This window comes from Cervus canadensis, chromosome 26 (genome assembly GCF_019320065.1).
Source record: "Cervus canadensis isolate Bull #8, Minnesota chromosome 26, ASM1932006v1, whole genome shotgun sequence".
Taxonomy (NCBI): Eukaryota; Metazoa; Chordata; class Mammalia; order Artiodactyla; family Cervidae; genus Cervus; species Cervus canadensis.
In genome coordinates this window covers 45,917,399-45,941,578 of record NC_057411.1, presented here as the reverse complement: position 1 = coordinate 45,941,578, position 24,180 = coordinate 45,917,399, and the positions used below count along the sequence as shown (strand labels likewise).

The window sequence follows — 24,180 nt, the reverse complement described above, 5'->3', positions numbered from 1 at the left end:
TAATTTTCTCTCTTTAGAGTCAAGAATCTTATTTCAGCATTTTAAAAACATCTACCATTGCTGGACGCTTTGCTTAGATTGCAGAGTAGCTCTTACATTAAAATATAGGGGCTAGTTGCTTTAAAAATGCTCTAAAGAGAAAAAACATCACTAATGATATTCTAATAGTGTTCAGTACCAAGAGAAACTAACTATTGCATGTTTCCATGCCACTTTCTCAAAAAAACTGCAAGCAAAGTCATTACCAAAATTCCTTCATCAAAATTTAAAAAAAGCAATTTTTAACCATTAAGAACAACAATTTCCATGCAACAGTGACCCCAGTTTAGACAGAAGACCCCAATATACATAGGTCAAACACATAAGCAAGTTTAAGCCAGATTTCACCATTATCTTTAAGGTAAAATTGAATTTTATGCAACTAGCCATCTGTATATTTCCCCATCTCCATTTTGACTTTACTTAGGTTTATTATAGTTTTGCATTCTTTGATAAAGTTCCTTTGTTTAAATATGGGCTTCCTGTGGGCCTTACATTTGGTGACCGGTTAGCAGTGTGCTGGCCATCTTTGGTTTATAAAGGATGTCTTAACCATGAACTATCAAAGGGGCTAAAATCAACTTTCTTTAAAATTCTAGTACTGTTCTTTTCCTCAATCTTTTATCTATACTATATCACTGCACATGAATTAGAACCGCACATCACAAAATTGCACAGGGATTACAAATATTACATCCAGTCTGCATAAAATCGAATTCCACTACCGACCAGATCACAAAATGGCTGCACTCTCTAATCTAAAACTAATTTGCATATTGTACACATGTAGGACATTGTTTTTTAACTTGAAGTCACAATAATGCATGCAAGTTTGCTTTTTTTAAACAAATTTTATAATTTGTTCATGCTACCTAGTTCAAGAGAGCTTTTTTGAACATTTGCAATACCTCACCTCTTGTTAATAATTCTAGTGCATGCATATGGTGTATACAGGTAAGTAAACATGCATTTTTTTTTTTCACATTCTAAAACTATGGCAGTTTAGGCCATATTGTGCTGCCTGCATTTTATCTGCAATGCAGTGTGTCTCTAACGTTTTCAATCCCGTATTAATAGGTGGCATTTACACATAACACCTATATAGCAGCAAAGCTAATACAGCTTGTGATTAAAAATGTTTAAAAATAGCTAATAAATCAGATTATCTTGAGGTATTATTTCTTGCAAGTCAAAATGGAGAGCAAAAAAACAACCCTAATTTTTTAGTTTATGTATACACTGAAAATAGCAACAATAAAAATAAGCCTTTGTAGCAGACATATTCCATCTTCACTATTATTTTGCTACCTTTGGTAAATTACTGGGGCAGATCTTAAAGTTAAAAACCCACGTTTAGAAATAAGTGCACGCTTCACCCACTATATAGCAGCAGACTGTTTGCCCCTACGCAAAACATTCTCATATCTAACTTTAACTTTACATATAAAAATAACTTGGAGAAAATACAAAAGAACATTTTATTTTAACATGAAAATATCACAAAAATCAGTAAGCCTGAGATGTAGGGTTTTGGTGAAAACAAGAGGCCTGTAGTGTTTTGGCTGCTGATAAAGATGCATGTATTGATAGCTGGGGTGAAAGCAGAAGAATGCACTTATTTCTTCTGCACGTCATATCTTCAGACACAGGAAGCCACATGCACCCTTTCTCTCCTTGCTGAACGGAGGCCGGTCAGCTGCTCCTAGTTCCAGCGGAAGTGGATCTGCCGGGGGCGATCAGCACCCTCCTTGACCAATGGCTTATGGAACTCGCGTCCTGCACGGGAGTGGATGTTTGCCCAGCAAAACTCACAGTAGTACTGCAGGCAAGTGACATTGGCACAGAAAAAGGGGGCAAACTTCCCCCCGCAGCGTGCGCCCTGGCACTCATCACACATCTGGTCATCCAGCACATATGGCTTCACCTCCACCTGGAAAAGGAGGGGAGACAAGTCCCGTCAGGTCTGCTTCAGACGCCACTTCAGCACCGATTTAAGAGGCTCATGCAGTGCTCTAGAGAGATGGAGCGGCACTAATGCTGAAAGGAGGCGGCAGTTTCCTAGGGTGACAGCTTCCCATGGTGGTTTTATCGCAAAGTCGTGACTGACTCTTGAGATCCCATAGACTGTAGCCCGCCAGGCTCCTCTGTCCATGGGATTCTCCAGGCAAGAATACTGGAGTGGGTTGCCATTTCCTTCTCCAGAGTATCTTCCTGACCCAGGAATCGAACCCAGGTCTCCTACATTGCAGGAAGAGTTTTTACCAACTGAACTATGAGGGAAGCCCAGCTTCACCACCTTGTAGTTAAAGTACATCATTTTGTTCTTGCAGTAATCTTTTTATACATCTTAGGTTCATAATTGACCATGTGACTCAATAAGCACTTAGTGTGGTAATTTTATTGTATTTTGATATATTTCTTCTGAGAACTATTAACTGCATACTATTTACACAACTTTACTCCCCAAAGACAAAAAATAATTTATAAAAACTATAAAATCCTAATTGATTCACAAAACATTCCACCCTCACTTTTCTTGAAGTTGACATCTTTAAAACACCTGTGTGTTGATCTTTTCAGAGATGAGGGTAACTGTGAGTCAAAATGAGCAGAGCATGGAAGACAAATACACTTGCACCTTTGTTCTCTCTTCCCAGCCCCACCAGTGGGATGGAAAACCGTAACAGCCCCTGGTCCGGGCAACGCTGCTCTCCTGTAGGTGAGAGGATGCCCTGCTCAAAAATAACTGGTGCCAACAAACCAGAGCTGTGGATGATTCTATGAAGGGCATGTCCAGACTTCTGAGAACTAGTAAGACAGAAGTCAAAGTCTCACTGTGAAAGCATGACTCAGGAGAAGGTCTCAGACTTAAGTCAGCTCTTGATGCTAAACCTCTTGACCTCACTTTCCGTACCTGTGAGATGAGAAAGGCACTAGACCCTGCTTCCTAGAGTTGTGAGGATTAGATGATGCAAGCAAAAGCACGTAAGACAGTGCTTGGTACCTGGTAAATACTCTGTAAATTAGCACTGGCCACTATTAGCTGTAATGGCCTTACTTTCTGGCTTGTGAGAACTTTATGAATGACAGGTTACTGCTTTTATCTGACTGAATAGTGCCAGGCAGTCTAAGATCTTTGCATTTCCTGAGAGGAGAGAAAATTGAGTGTTTAAATGGCTTGGTTTGCCCAAGGTAAAAAAATAATGACCTGATTATTTCTATTTTGAGTGTATTCTACTAAAATACTTGCACGTGTATAGAAAATAAATATATAAGGGTATTTTTTCAGCATTATTTTGAACAAAAACAATAACAACAAACTGGAAACCACCTAGTTGACTGATGAAAAGAACTGTAAAACATTTGATAGGAAAGTAATGGAATAACATTTTTGTTTGTATTTGTATTGTGTTGGTCAAAAAGTACATTTTCAGTACAATCTTATGAAAAACCCAAAGGAACTTTCTGGTTAACCTAATATTTCACGGTTAGGGTTAGGAAAAACATGAAAAAAAAAAAAGTGAAAGTTAGTTGTTCAGTCATGTCCAACTCTTTGTGACCCCATGAACTGTGGCCCACCAGGCCCTTCTGTTCATGGAATTCTCCAGGCAAGAATACTGGAGTGGGTTGCCATTCCCTTCTCCAGGGGGTCCTCCCAACCCAGGGATTGAACCCAGGTCTCCTGCACTGCAGGCAGATTCTTCACCGTTTGAGCCACTAGACTGTATACTTTATATATATCGGACATTTTGCTTTCCTGAACTGTCTATATTTTTTGCATATTTTCCTGCTGGTGTTTTCTTTTTTAAAACTAGCTTATAAGTCCTCTTCGCCAGTTAAGGATTTTTAATCTTTCTTTCTTTCCATTGGCTTTTGATTTTTAAAATGATCTTTGACACAAATTCTAAAATTTGTATGCTCCATCTTTGTCTTCTACCTTTTTCCTTTACAGATTCTATGTTGATTGGCAGGCTATTATTTTTGACTCATTACCTCACTGTAACTATAATTAAGGAAGTGCATTACTGTAACCAAAGAATAGATCAAGGCATTATGAGAACTGCTGGGTCTCACTGCACTGTAGGATAAACTGTGAGCAAAAGGATCACCTGCATTTGCTCAATGTTCAGTACTATCTGGCGGCACATATAACACAAAGCTGAAACTACATGAATGTCTTCGTAGATACACACTTAAAATATTTTTTCTGGGTTTCTCTCTTGTGTGTGTTTTTTTTTTTTTGGTCTTGCCTTTATCACCATAAGATTTTAAGCACAGTGTCTCTGCTGTTTATTTAATTTTCATAATACTTAATAAAATACTGGGTGACAATGTAAAACAATTATTTCAATTATCTGTATTTTTAAATTCTAGATGTTATTTTATACAGCTAATCTGGCGAGCTACAGTCCATGGGGTCACAACGAATTGGATTAAGACTCAGTGAGTGAATGACAAACAACAAATCTACTTAATTTAAAACCTACAAAGATGAAAAAATGGATTTCAAATCTATGATTTTAGAATATGATCAAAACCTATTTGTGATTCATAATCTCTATCAATGCTTGAATGTGTGAAAGGGAGTTTCAATGATTCTTCATTCTTCTTATTTTTTATTAGAATGTCTTCCCTTTTCCACCACAGAGGCACTGTGACACACCATCACCTGGGTTCATAACTAACAAAGTAACTAATAACTAGCCAAGCTGAAGTGTAACACAATTCATTTCAGTGACTACCAGACGCCAGAGTGAATTATACTACCCATTGAATAAAATATAATAAATAAAAATGATTTATACATTTGTGGTGACTGTTCTTCACAGCTATTGGGAAAATGAAACTAAATTTCAAACTATTCATGAGCCTAAAAAATGCAGTGAATAAACAATTTTAATTCCCTCCAAATAAATATACTATATTTGCATTTCAGATAAATTTAAATGTAATCTGATTTTATGGTTCAATTAGTGAGATGAAAGGTATAAAGATTAGTAATTTAATTTTTTTGTATAATGACTTATAAAATATTTAAGGCTCAAATTCTTTCCAATAAAGTTGAAGGCATATCAATACCTTAGTAGCACATATCTTTAAAAAGCAAACATTTCTCTCAGTAGTTCAAGGCCTTTTTAAGAAGAGTTTCTCAATTCACTTGCTTTGCATCGAGGTTTCTCTTTAAGAATCAATACTCTGCCCTAAATAATTTTGTCCTCCACCATCATTTTGGAAACAAAGAGGTATGAGGTATGATAGTACAATAATTGTTTTCCTCTGCTTCTGTATATTAAACCCTCTCACTTGTCTGAAAAAGCAAGTGAGATCAGCTGAGACTAGCTTGGTGGTCTAAAGCACAGTTGACTAGATGAGTGGCATAAAGCACAGCTGAGCCTTAGAATCACCCAGAGGCTTTACACATCACTCCTGCCCTGGGTGCATCCCAGACAGTTACCACAGACCCTCCACAGGCTGGGACCCAGACGTCGAGGCTGTCCTCATTCCCAGGCAACTTTACTGTGCAGTGGAGGTTGAAAACCAATGGATGAGAGAGACTCTAAGGTTCAAATCAGTTAAAAAAATTTTTCATAGCATGCCTGGATAAAAGCAGAGCTCTGTTTCTTAGATACTTATTTTTTTTTCTTTCTTTTTTGGGGCAATATTTTAAGTAACAATGGCAAACAAGCATGCCACTTTGTATATGTGAACTAAACTGATGCTGTACTTTGCTCCTAAATGGCATGGCTTCATAATTAAATTGTGACTACTCCTAGAGTCTATGGTCTAGTCAACAGGTATTAATTAACCAGCTCCTCTGCCCCTAAAATAGTCTTTTAATTTGCAAACAGCCCCAGAGAATAAGCTTCAAGAAACTTACACTGGGTAAACAAGAACCCACTCAAGTTATATCTACTATAATGGATATAAGAAAGTTAATTTACCTCATGTTTTTAGTGTATCTCATCTGTACTACAAAAGTAAACATGATTATTCAGGAAGTACCCACAATTTTATAGCATGAAATAGATTTGAAAATAATCAATTGAGTTTTGTTCACTTCTTTTTCCTATTTTAAATGGTTGGTAATAAGTATTAGAAATTATTCAGTAGGGGGGCTTTCATTTATAATCCATAGGACTTCCTGAAAATTTTTACTATGATGACCTAGCAGTGCTACTAGAGAGTAAATGTTTAAAGTTCAGACAATCATCTGTGTATTTAGTTTATTTGTATACTTGGCTTATTTAGATATTTACATTTGTTATTGCATATATTTAGGGAAATACACACAATGGGTTTTATTTTAGATTTTATGAAAAATGAAAAGTAAGTAACATCTAACACTAGTGCCTATCTCTGTTCTGAGTGCTTCTACAGATGTGAATTCATTTATTCCTCAAAATAACTGTCAAAGAGATACTATTATTGTTTTCCATCTTGTGCGTGAAGAATAAGAGGTGTGAAGAAGGTTCATTTGCCCAGGGTTACTGAGCACAGGGTGGAAATGGGATCCCAGGGAGCCTGGCCCCAGAGTACAAGCTCTGCCTCCACAGTTAGAAAGATATTAAGACACCTGTTGGCTGATATATTTTCTGAAATAGCTTTAAAATGATATTTAAATTCTGTGTATCATACCTAAAGTTTAATGTCTGGTCAAGAATTTCACAATTCAGGGATCTTTTGATATAATACTCTTTAACAGCTAAAGGAGTATAAAAATAAGCACTCAGTTTTTGAATTGCATTATTAACTCTGTAGGAGAGCAAGCTTTGGAAAGTGTGAAAGTGCAAGTGTTGGTCACTTAGTTGTGTCCGACTCTTTGTGACCCTATGAACTGTAGTTGCCAGGCTCCTCTGTCCATGGAAATCTCCAGGCAAGAATACTGGAGTGGGTTGCCAGTCCCTTCTCCATGTGATCTTCCTGACCCAGGGATTGAACCCAGGTCTCCTGCACTGCAGGCAGATTCTTTACCATCTAAGTTACCAGGGAAGCCCAGTAAGCTTTGGATCAGCAGTTTATTACAGGACTTGAATGGTTTTCCAATATGCAACTTACGCGTTTATCAATATCACCGTGCTGAAGCTGAACGAACCGAGCACTGATGGCAGCAATGTAGCTCTGCTGATTGGAGAAAGCAACTCGACCAGCACCTTTTGGATATTTCAGCTCTGGATCTGTATCAATCCCTGCATAACACACACCACCATACAGCCGGTCCATGATCATAGCAAGCTCCACTGGAAAACGAAAAGAAGTGCACATCAAATGGAGAGAACACAGTGAATCAACAGTTAAAGTATGTTTTTAAGTGAAAGTCAATAGGATAATGCTCTCTTCTAGATCCAGTCCTCTGTCTTGTACACTAGGGCCCATCTGCTCTCACCACAGAAGTGGAACACTCAGCTGTCCACTGGACCAGTCATACTGATATTTAACAGACACTGTAGCACACACTGTGTTCTACATGGTGCTCTTGACCTTTCGCTATCTGTCTAAGCATGCCCCCGTGTGTTTTCACTGACTCAGTAAGTGATGGAAAGGATGAAGTTGCCAACTCAAGAAGCTTGGCTTCATCCTTCTTGTTTTTTTTCTGTTTCCCACAGTGCATGCAAACCCATGAACTTGATTTTCAGACATATCTAGAATCCAACCATTCTCCCTCCATGACTAACATCCTGTTTCAAGGTATTGTTATTTTTTATCAGATTATGGCAATAGCTTTATCACTTCGTTTCTGATCCGTGCTCCTCCCACTCCCCAGTTTATTTTCGAAACAGCACCAAGAGTGATTCTCTTGAAGATATAGCAGATACCAATGGCTAAACTGAAATTTCTTCTTTGGAACTCTTAATGGAGGCACAAACTAGTCTTCAAAACCACAATCTTCTTCCAACCTACTCCAGTGTTCTTGATCTTCTCGGTAATGGTACCACTGTCTACCTAGTAGCTTAAGACTGAAAACTGAGATTGAGCCTCTGCGTCTACTTCATAAATACCTGTAACACTTGTTCACTTGGCTCCTCTACCACCACCAGCACTAATCCAAGCCACTGCTAACTGTCTCCTGGACTGTAATAACAGGTTCCTGAATTGGTCCACCTATATCTACTCTCAACTCGACTCTCCCCTCCACAAGTCATCAGCTAAACTAGTCTTTCAAAAACGCAAATATGATATGTCTCTCACCTTTACTTAAAAACTCTTCATTTGTCTCCCACTACTCTGAGGATAAATATCAAAATTAGCTGTTAGACTTTTATGATCAGACTGCTTTTACTTTTTCAGTGTCTTCTGTCTCTCCCTTCATTCCTTATACCGCAAATGGTGACTCTGGGCTCCCCTCAGTCCCTCTGATGCACTCGGCCTCCCTCCACCAAACATCTTTGAGTATGCTGACCCCTTTGTCTGAAACACACTCCACACAATCTCCTTCTGTTCAATCTTCATATGTCAGCTCAAATACAAGTATTTTGAAAATATTAGGCTACATCACATTTCCTTGCTTTATGCCCTTCTGTTTCCTGCAGTGCTTCTTTGTAGTAGGTATACCTGTAAGTATTTACACGTGTGAACAGTCCTTTAACATGCACTTCCCATGCTGGAAGAGGGTGTTCTCAGTGATGCAAGGAGCTAACACACTTCACAAGGGTGCACAGTATCATAAAACCTGCTTGTACTGTGGGCATTTATGTCTGTAATTATGTACCATATGACATCTTCTGGTAGATCTCTGGATTCTGATGCCCGATGAACAGAAGTTTATCATTCAATTATCTAAAGTGTCTTTCAGATATCAGAATCAACCTGCATCAAATAAACAGACCCCAAATTCTCACATCTTTGAGAGTTACATTTAAGCAGACTTAAAGGCCTGAGTGGATTCTCCTTATAGAGTCTATCTGGAGTTAGCTATACATATTGATAGATGGTTGTACTATTCTCCAGTTCCTTAATGGTCTCAAGAGCAGTTTTTAGAATTTGTCTCACTTCTGTAGCAGCAGCTGTTGGCGGAGAATCTGCCCTTCGCTGATCCAGTGGTGACATGTACACACTAGGTGCCCCATGTTTACTTAATCAATTCATGTTTAAATGATTTTTGTAAAGAAACAAAATTTGTTAACATTCTACTTACCAGCCCGTAATGGCCTAGGAACACCTCCAACAAAAATTGTTTTTCGAGGATCCAAAGGCTGAGAACCATCCATCACAAAATCACTATCACTCAAATTCCAAGGACGGATCTGAACCTGTGAAGAAGATGACATTACGGCCTTAGGTCTCGCTTCTTTAATAGCTGATGAGCTTTCTGCCAATTGTGGTGCTTTCATAATTCAGAATTTTGGATAGATGGTTTTGGAAACAAATTGTTAATATTTTAATCTAGATACTGTAAGTTATATGAACTTTTAAAAACTGAGCTCTTAACGCAGTAGTTTTTTCACTAATAATCATTTCAAAACAGTTTTTGAAAAACTTTCATCTGTAGCTTCAAGTTCGAGTAGCATTTACTTACAGGTTTGTCCTTGATGGTTGGGCTGGAAACACACAGATAGAGTTTTCCATCCTCTTCAATACAAGCATCAATCAGTGCCTGAACAGAGCTCTCTTCTTGAAAGAGAAGGAATGCATAGCCTGTAACAGCCATGAAAATGAGGCAGTAAGTCAAGGTCAGTGATTTCATCCCAAACTTCAGTAATGTTTAAAAAACACATGCCTTTGAAGTAGATAAAAAATGAACTATCAAATAGGACTACAATCATCATGTTTCTATTGGAGAACACAACATCCTATAGAATATACACAATACAAATACTCAGTAAATTAACTATTTTGTATAGAGCATTTAGTATCTGATACTGTACTAAGAGCTTCACATAAATATTTGATTCTCAGGGTAAATCTATCAAACATTATTCCCAATTTACAGAAAAAAAGAAAAAGAAAAACAAAACAAACCCTGAGGTGTCAAGTGGTTGAATCACTTGCCCAAAGTCACATAAGCAAGTAGTTGGCTGATTAATTTCAAACCTAGATCTGCTCTAAGGTCTCCCATGATACTGTCTCCTTAAAGAATTTGGCTGGATTAACCGGTTGAGCCCAGCAGAAGCTACAATTTTTTTCATGTGCCCTCAGGGAAAGACAAGTTCTACAGCATACTTTTGGGCAGGTGGAAGGAGCACACGTGGAAAGGCCCTGGAATTCCTGTAAGTAGAGGAAAATTCCACAGTCAACCTGACCACTTCCAAATGATACTAAGAAAACTCCCTTAGGGAGGCTGGAATGAAACAGATTCCTTCAGGATGGGTCAGACTTTTAAATCAAGTCTCAAAGTGGCTGAGCAGCAGAACACTTTTTCCAAACAGTCTGGAGACTGGGTTTGCACTTTGCAGTCAAGTTCTTGCTTAGATTCCTATGCTTTTTTGGAAATATGCCCTTCCTCCTTTCCTTGTGACAACCAGTTGTCAATCTTTAATCAAATATTATGTATCCAGCAGGCAGAACAGACTTCATTATAAAAAGAAGGCATCAAAATTTACAAGTTTACTATTTTGTGATTATTCCCAGTAGCAGATAACTGTAAGTGACCCCTTTCCCTTGACAAGATTTCTATGCAAACAAATTTAGAGCAATGAAATCTAGCCCCAGTATGAAAATGCCATCAAACAGGCCATCCAGGTCTGTTCCATTAAACAACAGGAAGAGTGAGGTCATGTCTTACCAGAAGTCAAAAAAACACAGCTTATTGCTAATAATCACTTTTAGTGCCACAAAGATCTGATATGATACACAAAAGAAATACTTCATTTTAATAAAATTACTATATCTGATTGCACAAATAAGCAATCAAACCATTTCTATTTCTACACAAATAGAAACTTCCATATGTATGATTATGCAAGATTATCTAAGATCATATCTTAGACTTTTATAATTGCTAGAAATAACTTAAATAGGCTTGAAAAAATGATAAAATAAAGACTGGCTTTCTATATGTGAAGGCATTACTTTTGATACAAGCTATGGTTCTGAGAGCTATAACTGTTTTGTAATAATGGAGGGGTATAAGATCAATTTACTAAAATAGAATTTTAAATTAAATTTTAATGTTATGTTTTATGATGCTAATTTTTATATTAATATTTTAAATTGCAAAATAATTTTTATGATTAGGAAAGAAACATTTGTATCACAAAAATTAATTAAGCAATATGGCAGGTAAATTTTGATCTAGCTAAGGCAAGCCACTAAATATTAAAATAGTCTCGCCAAAAATACCACCTAACATGTTCTTTAGAATTTATTAGTGCAAACTAATGTTTACATTCAATCCATGGAGTTGCAAACAGTCCCCCATGACTTGGCGAACAACAACGTTTACACAAGGTGAACCTTATTCACTTCAAAGGACAGGTGTGTGTAAGTGTGGTTCAGCATTCAAGGGCTCAAGTCACTACCTCAATTACAAGGCAACTTCATCAACTGGATGTTTCCACACCAGTGTTTCCCAAACCACGGAATGATGAATTCCAGCAATGACAAAAATGCATGAACATGCAAGGTTTAGGAACACTGGTCTTTGGCAATGGGTACAATCAACTGTAACTGTACCAAAATACTATGATTTGCCACTGCTGATTTTTTTTTCTTCTTATTTTCAGTTTGAGAAAATAACAACCATCACAAAACTACAATAACTGCGATAGCAACAATGACAACAGCTTTTCTGTTTCATGAAATCAGTGTCAACCTATCTCACTAGGCTTAAATCCACCCCTTTATCTGAACAAGAAGTCCATGCAGAAAATGTGTATGTGTCTTGACAGAAACTAATTCCAGTACCTTTCTAAACTTGTACTTCAATTCCTGCCTGTAACTCTACTGAACAACTTTTTCATCTATATAAATTGCATAGTCTCCTTTAGATTTAGTTCAAATTTTCACAGTGAAGCTTTCTTCTACCTACTTCAGGTCAAAGGATAAACCATCCTACAGTATTTCTAGTTGTTTATATTTCTTATTAGGCAACTTTCAATCCATGAATTACTGAGGATACAAAGGTGAGTAAAGACACAGTCTGACAGATTACTGGAAAAATTTGACATTAATAGGTTCTGACATTAATAGATATAACTCTAGCTGTGTTGTGGGAGAAACATTGGGGATATCCAGAGATGTGGACAGACTAAGTCATATGTCTGACATAGTCCAGACAAAGGATGATGGTAATTTAGGCAGAAACATCCAGAACTAACAGGCATTTTTATTGAACATTTGGTAAAATAAACTATAAAAGGCAAGATCATAACACTGTGAACAGATTAAAACCAAGCTAAGAAAGGAACTTCTACATCAATACGCGAAGCTAGCTTTCTCTCTAAACCAAGGATGCAAGACCTCCCGGTCCAGCAAAGTCCAAAATCATGTGAAAATTTAGAGTACATGGAGAGAGGTCCATAGCTAGAAGTAGATTCTAAAAGCTGCCTGAGATCCAGGCTCGAAGGATTCCATAAGATTTTTTTTTCCCTTTTTTTCCTGGTAATCTCTTGAATTTTATTTTATTTTTTTCGTTTATTTTTATTAGTTGGAGGCTAATTACTTTACAATATTGTAGTGGTTTTTGCCATACATTGACATAAATCAGCCATGGATTTACATGTGTTCCCCGTCCTGAACCCTCCTCCCACCTCCCTCCCCATCGCATCCCTCTGGGTCATCCCAGTGCACCAGCCCCGAGCACTTGTCTCATGCATCCAACCTGGGCTGGACTGGCAATCTGTTTCTGAGAGAACAGCATTGAAACATGTATATTATCAAGGATTCCATAAGATTTAAAGGTTCAGTTCAGTTCAGTCGCTCAGTCGTGTCTGACTCTTTGCGACCCCATGGACTGCAGCATGCCAGGCCTCCCTGTCCATCACTAACTCCCAGGGTTTAGGGTGTGTATATATATATACACACCTTATATACATATATATAAATCACATATCTAAAAATCACTGCATTATTCCATTTCTCTAAAAAATGACCTCAGCCACTCACGGGAGTTCTGTAATTCTCAATGATAAAGGAGAGATGCCTGAACAATTCATCACCAGAAACCCTGAGCTGGTTTTTGGATGCCAGTGACTCTGACGTGTTTCCTAACCCAAAGTCAAAATCAGCTTATTCAACAGATCTACTGGAATCTTTTCCCAGGCTTGAAAAATCCATTCAGCCATGAGAATAATGGTGTACTTTTTCATTTCTAAAATTACATTTGAATGATATTCAAAGTAAAGTCTTTCAATCTCCCCCTTTCTTTTATTCACCTACGAGGATCTGCCATGAGTGGCTGGATTCAGGCTAAATTCTCTCCCCCTGCTCACTCTAGGCAGGTGATTCATCCTCTGCCCACTGATGGTGGCATCACTTTGCTCAAAGGAATGTTAGCTCCATTTGTGATGCCTCTTCTCTGGATCAGTCACCGCAGTATCCTAGCACTATGTAACTGTGCACACCTTATCTCTTTATGTAACTGAGTTTTTCCTGACCATTTATTTTCTTCTCTATCTAAATTTACCAACAGAGTATGTACTGATCTCTTGTCATCTCTGGAACACTTAAGGACATCTTGCAATACTTAAAATATTCATGGGTTTATATTTTATTCTCACTTCATACATTTAACAACCTCAGATATGCAGATGACACCACCCTTATGGCAAAAAGTGAAGAAGAACTAAAGAGCCTCTTGATGAAAGTGAAAGAGGAGGGTGAAAAAGTTGGGTTAAATCTCAACTTTCATAAAACTAAGAGCATGGCATCTGGTCCCATCACTTCATGGCAAACAGATGGAGAAACAGTGGAAACAGTGACAGACTTTATTTTGGGGGCTCCAAAATCACTGCAGATGGTGACTGCAGCCATGAAATTAAAAGACGCTTACTCCTTGGAAGGAAAGTTATGACCAACCTAGACAGCATATTACAAAGCAGAGACATTACTTTGCCAACAAAGGTCCATCTAGTCAAGGCTATGGTTTTTCCAGTGGTCATGTATGGATGTGAGAGTTGGACTATAAAGAAAGCTGAGCACCGAAGAACTGGTGCTTTTGAACTGTGGTGTTGGAGAAGACTCTTGAGTCCCTTAGACTGCAAGGAGATCCAACCAGGCAATCCTAAAGGAGATCAGTCCTGGGTGTTCATTAGAAGGACTGATGTTTCAGCTGAAACTCCAATACTTTGGCCACCTGATGTGAAGAGCTGACTCATTTGAAAAGACCCTGATGCTGGGAAAGATTGAAGGCAGGAGCAGAAGGGGACAATAGAGGATGAGATGGTTGGATGGCATCATCGACTTGATGGACATGGGTTTGGGTGAACTCCGGGAGTTGGTGATGGACAGAGAGGCCTGGCGTGCTACAGTTCAAGGGGTTGCAAAGAGTCAGACATGACTGAGCGACTGAATTGACACACTTCTTAATTTCACTGAGCAGAGAAATTTTTTTAAATGTCTGTGCCCAAGCTACTGAGAAGTATACCTTAGGCAGAAAAAAGACTCAAATATTTGTTGATACAAGCCTTTGAAATCATTATCAAATCATTACAGAGAAGGCATAGCAAGTCTCTGATGATTCTTGACTGGCTTGAAGTGAAACTGAAATAGTTTTCAGAAACATTCTGCCTCACTCAATACATTGTTACCAACCTCTACAAATTACTCTATTAGTTTTTATACAAAGATGTACTCATATTCAATTCTAAAAGAAAACAGAGAGTAACTGATATTATTTCTTTGTGAAAGGGAAAGGGTCTTCCCTACTCAGGGATTGAACCTAGGTCTCCTGCATTGCAGGCAGATTCTTTACTGTCTGAGCTACTAGGGAAGACAAATTGTTTCTTCAGCTCTCATTTAACTTATTCCCTAGCAAAGAGTAACAGAAAAAAACCTCTTACCTTTTGGTGGAAAATAGGACTTGCTTTCTGCTTTATGAGGCCAATCCACGACCAAAGGTCCAAATCTTCTGAAGCTAGCAGTTATTTCATCTTAAGAAAGTACAATAACATGCATTAGGAATTAATTTTAATGATTCATTCTAAAAAAATCCTGTATTTTATGTTATTTTAAAAGATTTAATATTTTAAAGTACCAAATAGCCTAAGATAAAATATAATATGAATACTAGAAACATATTAAGATTTAATAGTTTAAAGTACCAAATAGCCAAAGATAATATAAATATAAGCTCCAAAATATAAATACTAGAAAAAATGTCTAATATCCTCATTAAAATGATACATAAAATTTAATCTATTTAGTCAAAGTAGTTTTTAAGCAGCACATTGGTTAGAATAGTCAATTCAGCATGACTTCTAAAATATTATATAATACCGTATGGACACTAAGGGATTGACAGTATAGCAATCATAAATATCACTGACTTGAAAAATATGCTGACATTATATCAAATTAAAGATCCATAAAGAGATACATTACTGCTTGATAAAGTAACATATTGTAGGAAGAAAAAGGTCTGCTGAACAAGACACATAAAGCTATAATATTTCTAAAATATTCTAGGGTCTCATACATGCCTGGTAGTTTCACTGAAAGATGTACAGGTCAAATTCAATGACACATTCAAGCTTATTTATCACATGGAAACTTTTTGGTATAGGTTAATGTACAGAATAAGTTTGTGGACATTTGAATTATAACTGAAAAAATTCCCCAAATGTAGTAATATTTTCTCTATTATTACATTGTCAACGAGAGTGGCAGATTTCCTACAGTCTCACAAGTATTAGTTTCAGTATTTTAAATTTATCTTGAATTATCTTTCTTTAGTTATTATAACACAGGATAATTTTTACATATACTTATTATTCTTTATAAAATCTGAATTTTCTGTTTATGTACTGTTTCCATTCCTTGTTTAGGTTGTATAGTCTCATCTGTTTCTAAAAGTACATTTACACTTAAGTTGAATTTTTGATTCTTATACATTAAAGTTTCATGGTTGGTTACCTTTAATTCATTGTGTGTGGTGTGTGTGTGTGTGCGCACATGCGCACATGCATTACAGTCATATGGAAAGTTTTTTATGTATGGTTATGTTACATACATACAAAAAGTTTGGTCATATGTGTTATGGTCATACAAAAAGTTTTAAAAAATTTTAAATAAATATATACAACAAAAAGTTTAATGTATTTAAATATGTTCTATATTTAAAAAAATAACAGCTATGAACTAAATGAAAATCTGATTTATAAAAAATACAGTAACAATAGGTAAAAGATACAAAGTAAAGAAACAAACTTACATCCCCATTCACACTATATTTTAGGTTTTTTTCTTAGTATCACAAGTCATCATTTTACCTTCATCAATGTCTGGAGGAAGACCACCAACAAAAACTTTTCGAGAGAAACGTTCTATTCGCTCTCCATTCTGATGAGCGGAATAACATGTGGGTGAATTTAAAACACCAACTTGATCATTATGCCCATCATCCAGCAAGCCATCATCTATTGGAAAGAGGGAAGAACGACCTAAAATATAAGAACAAATATAACCTGAATCTCAGATCTAAGAAAGTGATAAAAGTCAGGAATAAAAAGAGCAACAATAAATTAAAGGCTTAAAAATGAAAGTGGAAAAATAAAAAATGAAAGTGACATAGGTATCAAAAATTAAGGAACATTCAGATACCTTAAAAGTTCAATTACTTGAATTCAAGAGAGACGTTGTCTGAGGGATGACTTAGAAATAAACATGGTCATATGACAACAATTATGTCATGAACAAACAGTAGATCACTTCGATTTTTTAATGGAAAATGGCAAGAATCTGCTGTATGGGGATGGTTAGACTGGATATGTAACGGGAGAAACCTTTTAGAAATTGGTGGCAGGAAGAAACGACACAGACTAAACAGATAAGAAAACAAACAAACAAACAAAACACTTGCAGACGATAGTAATGAAGGATGAAAGTGCCAAGTTGTACTTGCATATAAGATCTTGATGCATTGCATGTGTGTCAGCTACATGACAGGGTGGACAGAGATTCTGCACATGTGCACAACAGGAGACGCTCCCCTCCAGGGCTTCGGTCCCCACCTGAGCCCACCCTTCAGGACACACCCTTGTACAGGAACAGAATATATAATCCTCTGCAGCAATCCTGATGCTGGATTCTGTGGGGTTCACAATAAATAAGTAAATAAGATGACCTGGTCAAACAGTCTCTAAAGTGCTTCAGAGGAAGTGTGCTGGAGGAAGGGAGTAACTGGCTAATCAACAGGCAATTTCTTAAATCTCCAAGTGAAACTGGACAGTAGTTGTGATAAAAGGGGAAAATAGTAGTACTTAGGGAGTTAACAGAAGGTAGGCTAGTAGAATGGGGGGCTTCCCTGGTGGCTCAGATGGTAAAGCATCTGTCTGCGATGCAGGAGACCCGTGTTCAATCCCTGGGTTGGGAAGATCCCCTGGAGAAGGAAATGGCAATGCATTCCAGTACTCTTGCCTGGAAAATCCCATGGACAGAGGAGCCTGGTAGGCTACAGTCCATGGGGTTGCATAGAGTCGGACACGACTGAGCAACTTCACTTCAGACTAGTAGAATATTTGTAAGAAAATGGTTTTGAACAAATTTTTCAAGTGGAAGGAGAAACATAAGAGAGAGAAGGGAAAAATGAATTTATTTAAGAAATGAGTCATGTTGGCTGAAACATGTTGGAAAAAAGGAAAATAAAAGCTAGAAAAGCACCTTGGGCTAGACAGAACACTTAGCCTTGAATGCCAGGCTAAAGGACATATTTTATTTAGTCAGTAACAAAACAAAAAGGAACAAACAAAAAACAACTGAATACAGGCGTTCAAGCAAGGTAATAACTTTTCCTATATTTTAGGAAGACTCCTCTTGGCAAATATGGTTAACGTGGTGAGAAATGAGCCAATTAGAAGTCCTTCAAAAATTCAGGAAGGATGGAAAGTTGGAGGTACCTGAAGCAGTGAAAAGTAGATGGGAAATGAAACAGAAAAAAAAGAATGGAAAGGAGGAATCAAAAGGTTTTAGAATATGAATGGTAAAAATCACTAACTAAATAAATACAAGGACAGTAAAGACCTGAAACTGCGACAGGAAAGGGAAATGTGTCCTAGATATGTGAAAGTTCAGAAGCTTCAATATCTGAGATGCTCAGAAATGTGGAGATAGAAGAAGAGTCACATTTCTGAGAAAGTAATCTGAGGTCAACTCACCAGTAAACTGGTGAGAGCTTAATGTTCTTTATAACATCACTGATAAGAACCCCAGTGAGAAATGATAAGGAGAGCACCTCAGGAAACTTACAAGGGAGAAATGAAAGAATAAAAAAAGCAATGAAGGAACTATGTGAGATGTTAAGATAATGATTTGAGAAAAATGATAATTTGAAGACATGCATGATCTTTGAATGTAGTAGCATTAGTAAAGCTGCAGGTAGAGTTTTGTGAAGTACAGACATCAAAGAAGTTTATTACAGAAAGAAAAAGAAAATAAGGATATAGGCAAGGTTTATTTTTCCCCAAGATGGAATAAAGGATTTTTTTAAATGAGGAGAAAATGCATATAATCTGTAGTATGTCTTAGTATATACAAATTATAAATATTCAACATAAAGTGTCATTAATGTGTTATCATCTTGAAAAGTATGGTACATAACGATGCAACTGATGTAACACAGACAATCTGAAATGTGATGGCCTGCACAGAACTGGGGTTGTTGGGCTGAAGAGGGGGTGACATGTCTGTGAGCTATAGCTAGTGAGATATTAGAAATAAGAATTTTAATTTTATAAGATCAAAAATAGGGGGAAAGATCATATTTGGTATAGGAAACAAATTATTCTGCATATTCAAATTCAATTTAACAAGATGTTCTGAAATATACCCATATTCACTGAGTAAGTCTATGAATATTTAACTTTCCCAATACCGTTGCTATCAGGAATAAGGACCATGAAAAACAAATGTCAATATTCCTTGTGATCAACAGAAAGAAAGCTCTTCAAAATGAAACTATTTTCCTTAAAGAGAACCTCATCAAGAACCATCACAAGTAATACTAATTATGAATAACTAGTTCAACTTTCTAGGGTTGGACTTTAAATGAATAATTCTATATTTTAAGAAGGATAAGATGAGGCAGAGAAACAACATCGATATTTAGGTTTTGGCTAAAATGATAAATCCAAATTTTATACTTATTTCAGACATGCCAATATTTAAACAGAAATACTGAATGCAGTGATAAAGAAAATCACTATATAAGCAATATCAGAGAGGTGACCCAAAATGACTTAAAATTTTTCTCTTAACTATAATATTTTAAGTATACTCATTATATACTAATGAATTATTCTCCAGGCCAGAATACTGGAGTGGGTAGCCTTTCCCTTCTCCAGGGGATCTTCCCAACCCAGGGATCGAACCCAGGTCTCCTGCATTGCAGGCAGATTCTTTACCGGCTGAGCCACAAGGGAAGCCCTATTCTGTATTACTAACTATAGAATTTTAACTATAGATACTGTCTAAAATAAATACTGCAGTTAATATAGTAACTATCAAAGATCTAAGTGTAATCTATGTCTAAAATCTATTAATCAAAGTTCAGATGAACAAAAGATACAATGAAAAGGCTGGGAACATGTCATATACTGGCCATACTCAAGATCACCTTTATTGCTGGGAAATCATGAACACTTTCCTTCTAGAAGCCATAAAAGCTCTAGAGTTAAATACTCATTTAAAAGAGGAGTTAACTAAACATACATCATCAACAAAAATACTGTTTTTCATCTTTCCAATTATCCTTCCCTGTAACCCAATTAACATGACTATAAAAGAACCACTAAATAACTATGCCTTCCATTACTTCAAAAATACTTTCTAAGAATGAATAAAAAAGAAAACTAAAATTACCAACACTAAGTATGAAAAAGCAGACATCAATCAACACAAAATGTATGGTTTTTAACAGACTGAGGAAATTCCCATCTATTCCTAGTTTCCTCAGAGGTTTTTTAAATCATGAATAGCTGCTGAATTTTATCAGATATGCTTACTATAACTGTGGTATTTCTATTGCATGCATATATGCATGGTATTTCTAATTCCTTCTGTTTATGTGGTGAATTATAGTAACTGATTTTCAAATGTCAATCTTACATTTCTGGGATAAATCCCACTTAATCATGATACATATTTCATTTCTATAAATTTCTGGATTCAGTCTATCAATATTTTCTTTAGAATTTCTACCTCTATTTCATGAGGGATACTGGTATATAGTTTTCTTATATTCTTGTCAGGTTTTAGTATCAGGGTTATAAAATAAGTTAGGAAAAGCTCTACTTACAAACACAAATGCAAGCAAATTAGCTTACACTAAGATATCTAAAATGTACAATAAAATTTTAAAAAGTAAATATGGTAGTTACAATAAATATTATAGACAGAAGCAATAAGAGATGAAAGAGCAAAAAAGGACTATATAATGTTGGCCAATCACTGCCAGTGAAAGAATGTGAGATGGCCTCCATGTTGCCAGGCCTATTCAACAGGTCACCAAGATCTCCTTTCAAGATGAAAGCAACATAACAGAATGTATATTCCTGTAACAGGACTCAAAGTACACCATCTCCAAAACCAGGAAATCAGTAAAGATTTTGTAGTTAGAAAAACTGTAGCCACCACAAATATGAGCCTCATTTATGATGTTAATCATGATTTCATGATTCTTTGGGGCTTCCCAGGTGGCTCAGATGGTAAAGATGCAAAGCAGGAGACCTGGGTTTGATTCCTGGGTCAGGAAGATCCCCTGGAGAAGGAGATGGCTTCCCACTCCAGTATTCTTGCCTGGAGAATTCCATGGACAGAGAAGTCTGGCAGGCTATAGTCCATGGGGTTGCAAAGAGTCGGACATGACTGAGCGACTAACACATACCCATACAATCATGGTTCAAATTACTCACTTTAAAGTATTTTTAAAAAATCATTAGAGAATGCATGGAACTTCTCTATATCCATATAAAAACTGTTGTTCTATACAAGCAATAATAAAAACTCTACTGTGAGCATCCTAAACTGAAGACGGAACTAAAGACAAACTTACATATATGCTTGTATTAGACAGTTACGCCTCAATATCTGGTCCTCTTATGTGTGCAGGTGTATGTGTAGCACAAATGGATGCAGTTAGAGAAGTAATGGGCAATTACTAACTTTGACACTGGCGGCTATGCTAATATGCCCAAAATTAATCATTATACTTGGCTTTCCAGATGGTAACCTTATTCTAGATGCCCAGAATAAAGACATTTTCCAACACAGAAACACAGCAGGGACAGGCAGGAGAGGAAAACAAAATATTTGTGCAAAATTAGTCAATTTATAGCTTAAAGGTAAGCATAGTTCTTTGATTTTAATGTATATCCTGTACTTTTATTTACTGATTATTGGTTTAAAAATTAAAGCAAATGCAAAACAAAGTATTAATTATTAAGAAAGACTATTCCTCCCATTCTTCAAGATCCTAGCAGCCACTCCACTGGGTTAAATAACCCACGAGTGTGATGGTATGAATTTTATTTCATATGCAAGGATTAAAAAAAACTATCAAAACAACAGAAATAGGTCTGGAATTGATATCTCTCAAGCACCACCTGTGGGATTAGATAGAATCACTATCCGGAATGTTTCTCCAAAAAACTGAGACAGGAGCTATACTTATTACTTAAAAATATTTTGTCCCAATAATATGTTTGTCCTTTTCTCACGGGGAATAAGATATTTAATTTTTAAAAAATCAGTTAAAACTTAGTACCCTATATGTCTTTGTAAACTAACTGCTAGACAATATTTGACTTAAAATTGAGTTCACACTAATAAACTATCAGAAAGAGGAAACAAGAAAATAATCCTAGTAATAATCACATAAAAAAGAATAAAATATCAATGAACAAACTTAACTAAGGAGGTGAAAGACCTATACTCTAAAAACTATAAGGTGCTAACTAAAGAAATTGAAGAGGACAGAAATAAATGGAAAAATAGGGTTAGATTAGAAGTAATATTGTTAAAATTTCCATACTATTCAAAGCAATCTACAGATTCAATGCACTCCCTATTAAGATACTAATGACATTTTTCACATGATTAGAACAAATGATTCTAAAATTTGCATAGAACCCCCCAAAAAACAAAAAAACAAAACTTTGAATAGCCAAAGCAGTCTTAAGAAAGAAGAACAAAGCTTGAGGTCTCAGGCTTCTTGATTTTAAACTATACAACAGAGCTAGAATAATAAAAACAGTATGGTACTGACAAAGAAAGGACACATAGATCAATGGAACAGAAAACAAAGCTCAGAAATAAACCAACATGCTTATGATCAATTAATCTGCATGACAATGAAGGCGAGAACACACAAGGGGAAAAGACAGTCTCTTCAAAAAACAGCACTGGGAAAATGGAATAGCTACACGAAAAGAATGAAACTGGATTACTTTCTCACACCATATACAGAAAAAAGGTAAAATGGATTAAAGACTTAAATATAAGACCTAAAACTCCTACAAGAAAACAGAGACAGTAAGCTCTCTGACTCTGGTTTAGGCAATATATTTTTTTGAATATGTCTCCTCAGACAAAGACAACAAAAGCAAAAATAAATAAATGGGACTACATCAAATGATAAAAAGCTTTGCATAGTGAAGGAAATCAACAAGATGAAAAAGCAATCAACTGGATGGGAGATGACATCTACTGATGATAGTAAGGGGTTAATATCCAAAACATATAGAGAACTTATACAACACAGTATCAACAACAAAACAAATTTTAAATAAGCAGAGGACCTGAACTGCCCTTTTTTCAGAGATGATATCCAGATGGCCAAAAGATACACAAAAAGATACTCAACATCATTCATTAATAGGCAAATGCAAATCAAAACCACAAAGAGATGCCAACTCACTCCTGTCAGAATGGCTATAACAAAAGGACAAGAAATAACAAGTGTTGGCATGGATGTGAAGAAAAGGCAACTCATGCAATGTTGTTGGAATATTACTCAGCCATTAAAAAGATGAAATCTTACAATGTGCAATAACACAGATGACCTAGAAGGTATTAACTACATTAAATGAAATATATCAAAGAAAGATACTGTATGATTTTACTTATATGTGGAATCTGAAAAACAACACAAATACACAAAACAGAAGAGAAACATATTCATAGATACAAAGAATAAACTGGAGGTTGCCAGAGGGGAGGTAGGTGGAATAAACGAAATAGAAATAGGGAAAAGGAGTAAAGAGGTTTAAATTTCCAGTGTATACACAGAGATCTATCGATCATGGACAGCATAGGAAATACAGCTAATAATACTGTATTAATTTTGTATGGTGACAGATGGTTACTAGACTTATCATGGTGGTCATTTTCCATAAAATACTGAATTACCACGCTGCACACCTAAAACTAGTCATATTGTATGCTGCTGTTACTTACTTGCTACGTCATGTCCAACTCTTGTGACCCCATGGAATGCAGCCTGCCAGACTCCTTCTGTCCATGGGATTTCCCAGGCAAGAATACTGGAGTGGGTTGCCATTTCCTCCTCCAATAGTATTGCAGGAAAATTATAATTCAATAAAAAGGTGAAAAAAGTATTTATCAAAGATGAAAATTGTCAGCCTTTATGTCACCATGAAAGGATTTGGTAGTGGTGATGTCAAGGAGTATATACTTACTCTGGCTATTTTATAAGACTTAAAGAGTCAAATGAGTTCAAATTAAATCTAATCACAGAAAATCCTGGATCAATTTTTAACCAATATTTTAACTATAATGTATTATTAATACTTACTCATTATGGCACAGGAATATGAATGGCTACATACACAGTATGAATAAATCCAACCACTCTAATTAAAGCTCTATAATTTTACTCCCTTTAAAAGTATTTCTCCCATCTTCCCATTTCATATGTAATATACTAAAATCTACTGAGTAAAGCTTTGGGCCTGCCTGCTAGAAAAGATTGCTTTGTGGTTTTTAGTTTCACTAACTAAAATAGATTCTTTATTTCTGTTATTTAACATAATT

The 24,180-nt window shown here is 36.2% G+C and overlaps 1 protein-coding gene across 6 annotated transcripts in view; it reads right to left on the bottom strand.

The window, feature by feature from the left end:
* CPEB2 (cytoplasmic polyadenylation element binding protein 2) overlaps positions 1-24,180 on the bottom strand; it is a 73,163-nt gene that overhangs the window by 2,024 nt on the left and 46,959 nt on the right. For 4 of the 6 annotated variants that reach the window (XM_043447646.1, XM_043447647.1, XM_043447650.1 and 1 more), the window contains 6 exons: positions 16,404-16,574; positions 14,976-15,065; positions 9,554-9,672; positions 9,173-9,287; positions 7,096-7,277; positions 1-1,969 (listed from right to left, as the gene is read on the bottom strand). The exon at positions 1-1,969 is cut by the window's left edge and continues 2,024 nt beyond it. In XM_043447646.1, the coding sequence (XP_043303581.1) occupies positions 1,742-1,969; positions 7,096-7,277; positions 9,173-9,287; positions 9,554-9,672; positions 14,976-15,065; positions 16,404-16,574 (905 nt within the window). In that variant the 3' untranslated portion in view covers positions 1-1,741. The remainder of the gene's footprint in view (positions 1,970-7,095; positions 7,278-9,172; positions 9,288-9,553; positions 9,673-14,975; positions 15,066-16,403; positions 16,575-24,180) is intronic. The other 2 variants (XM_043447648.1, XM_043447649.1) reach the window with 1 other exon arrangement.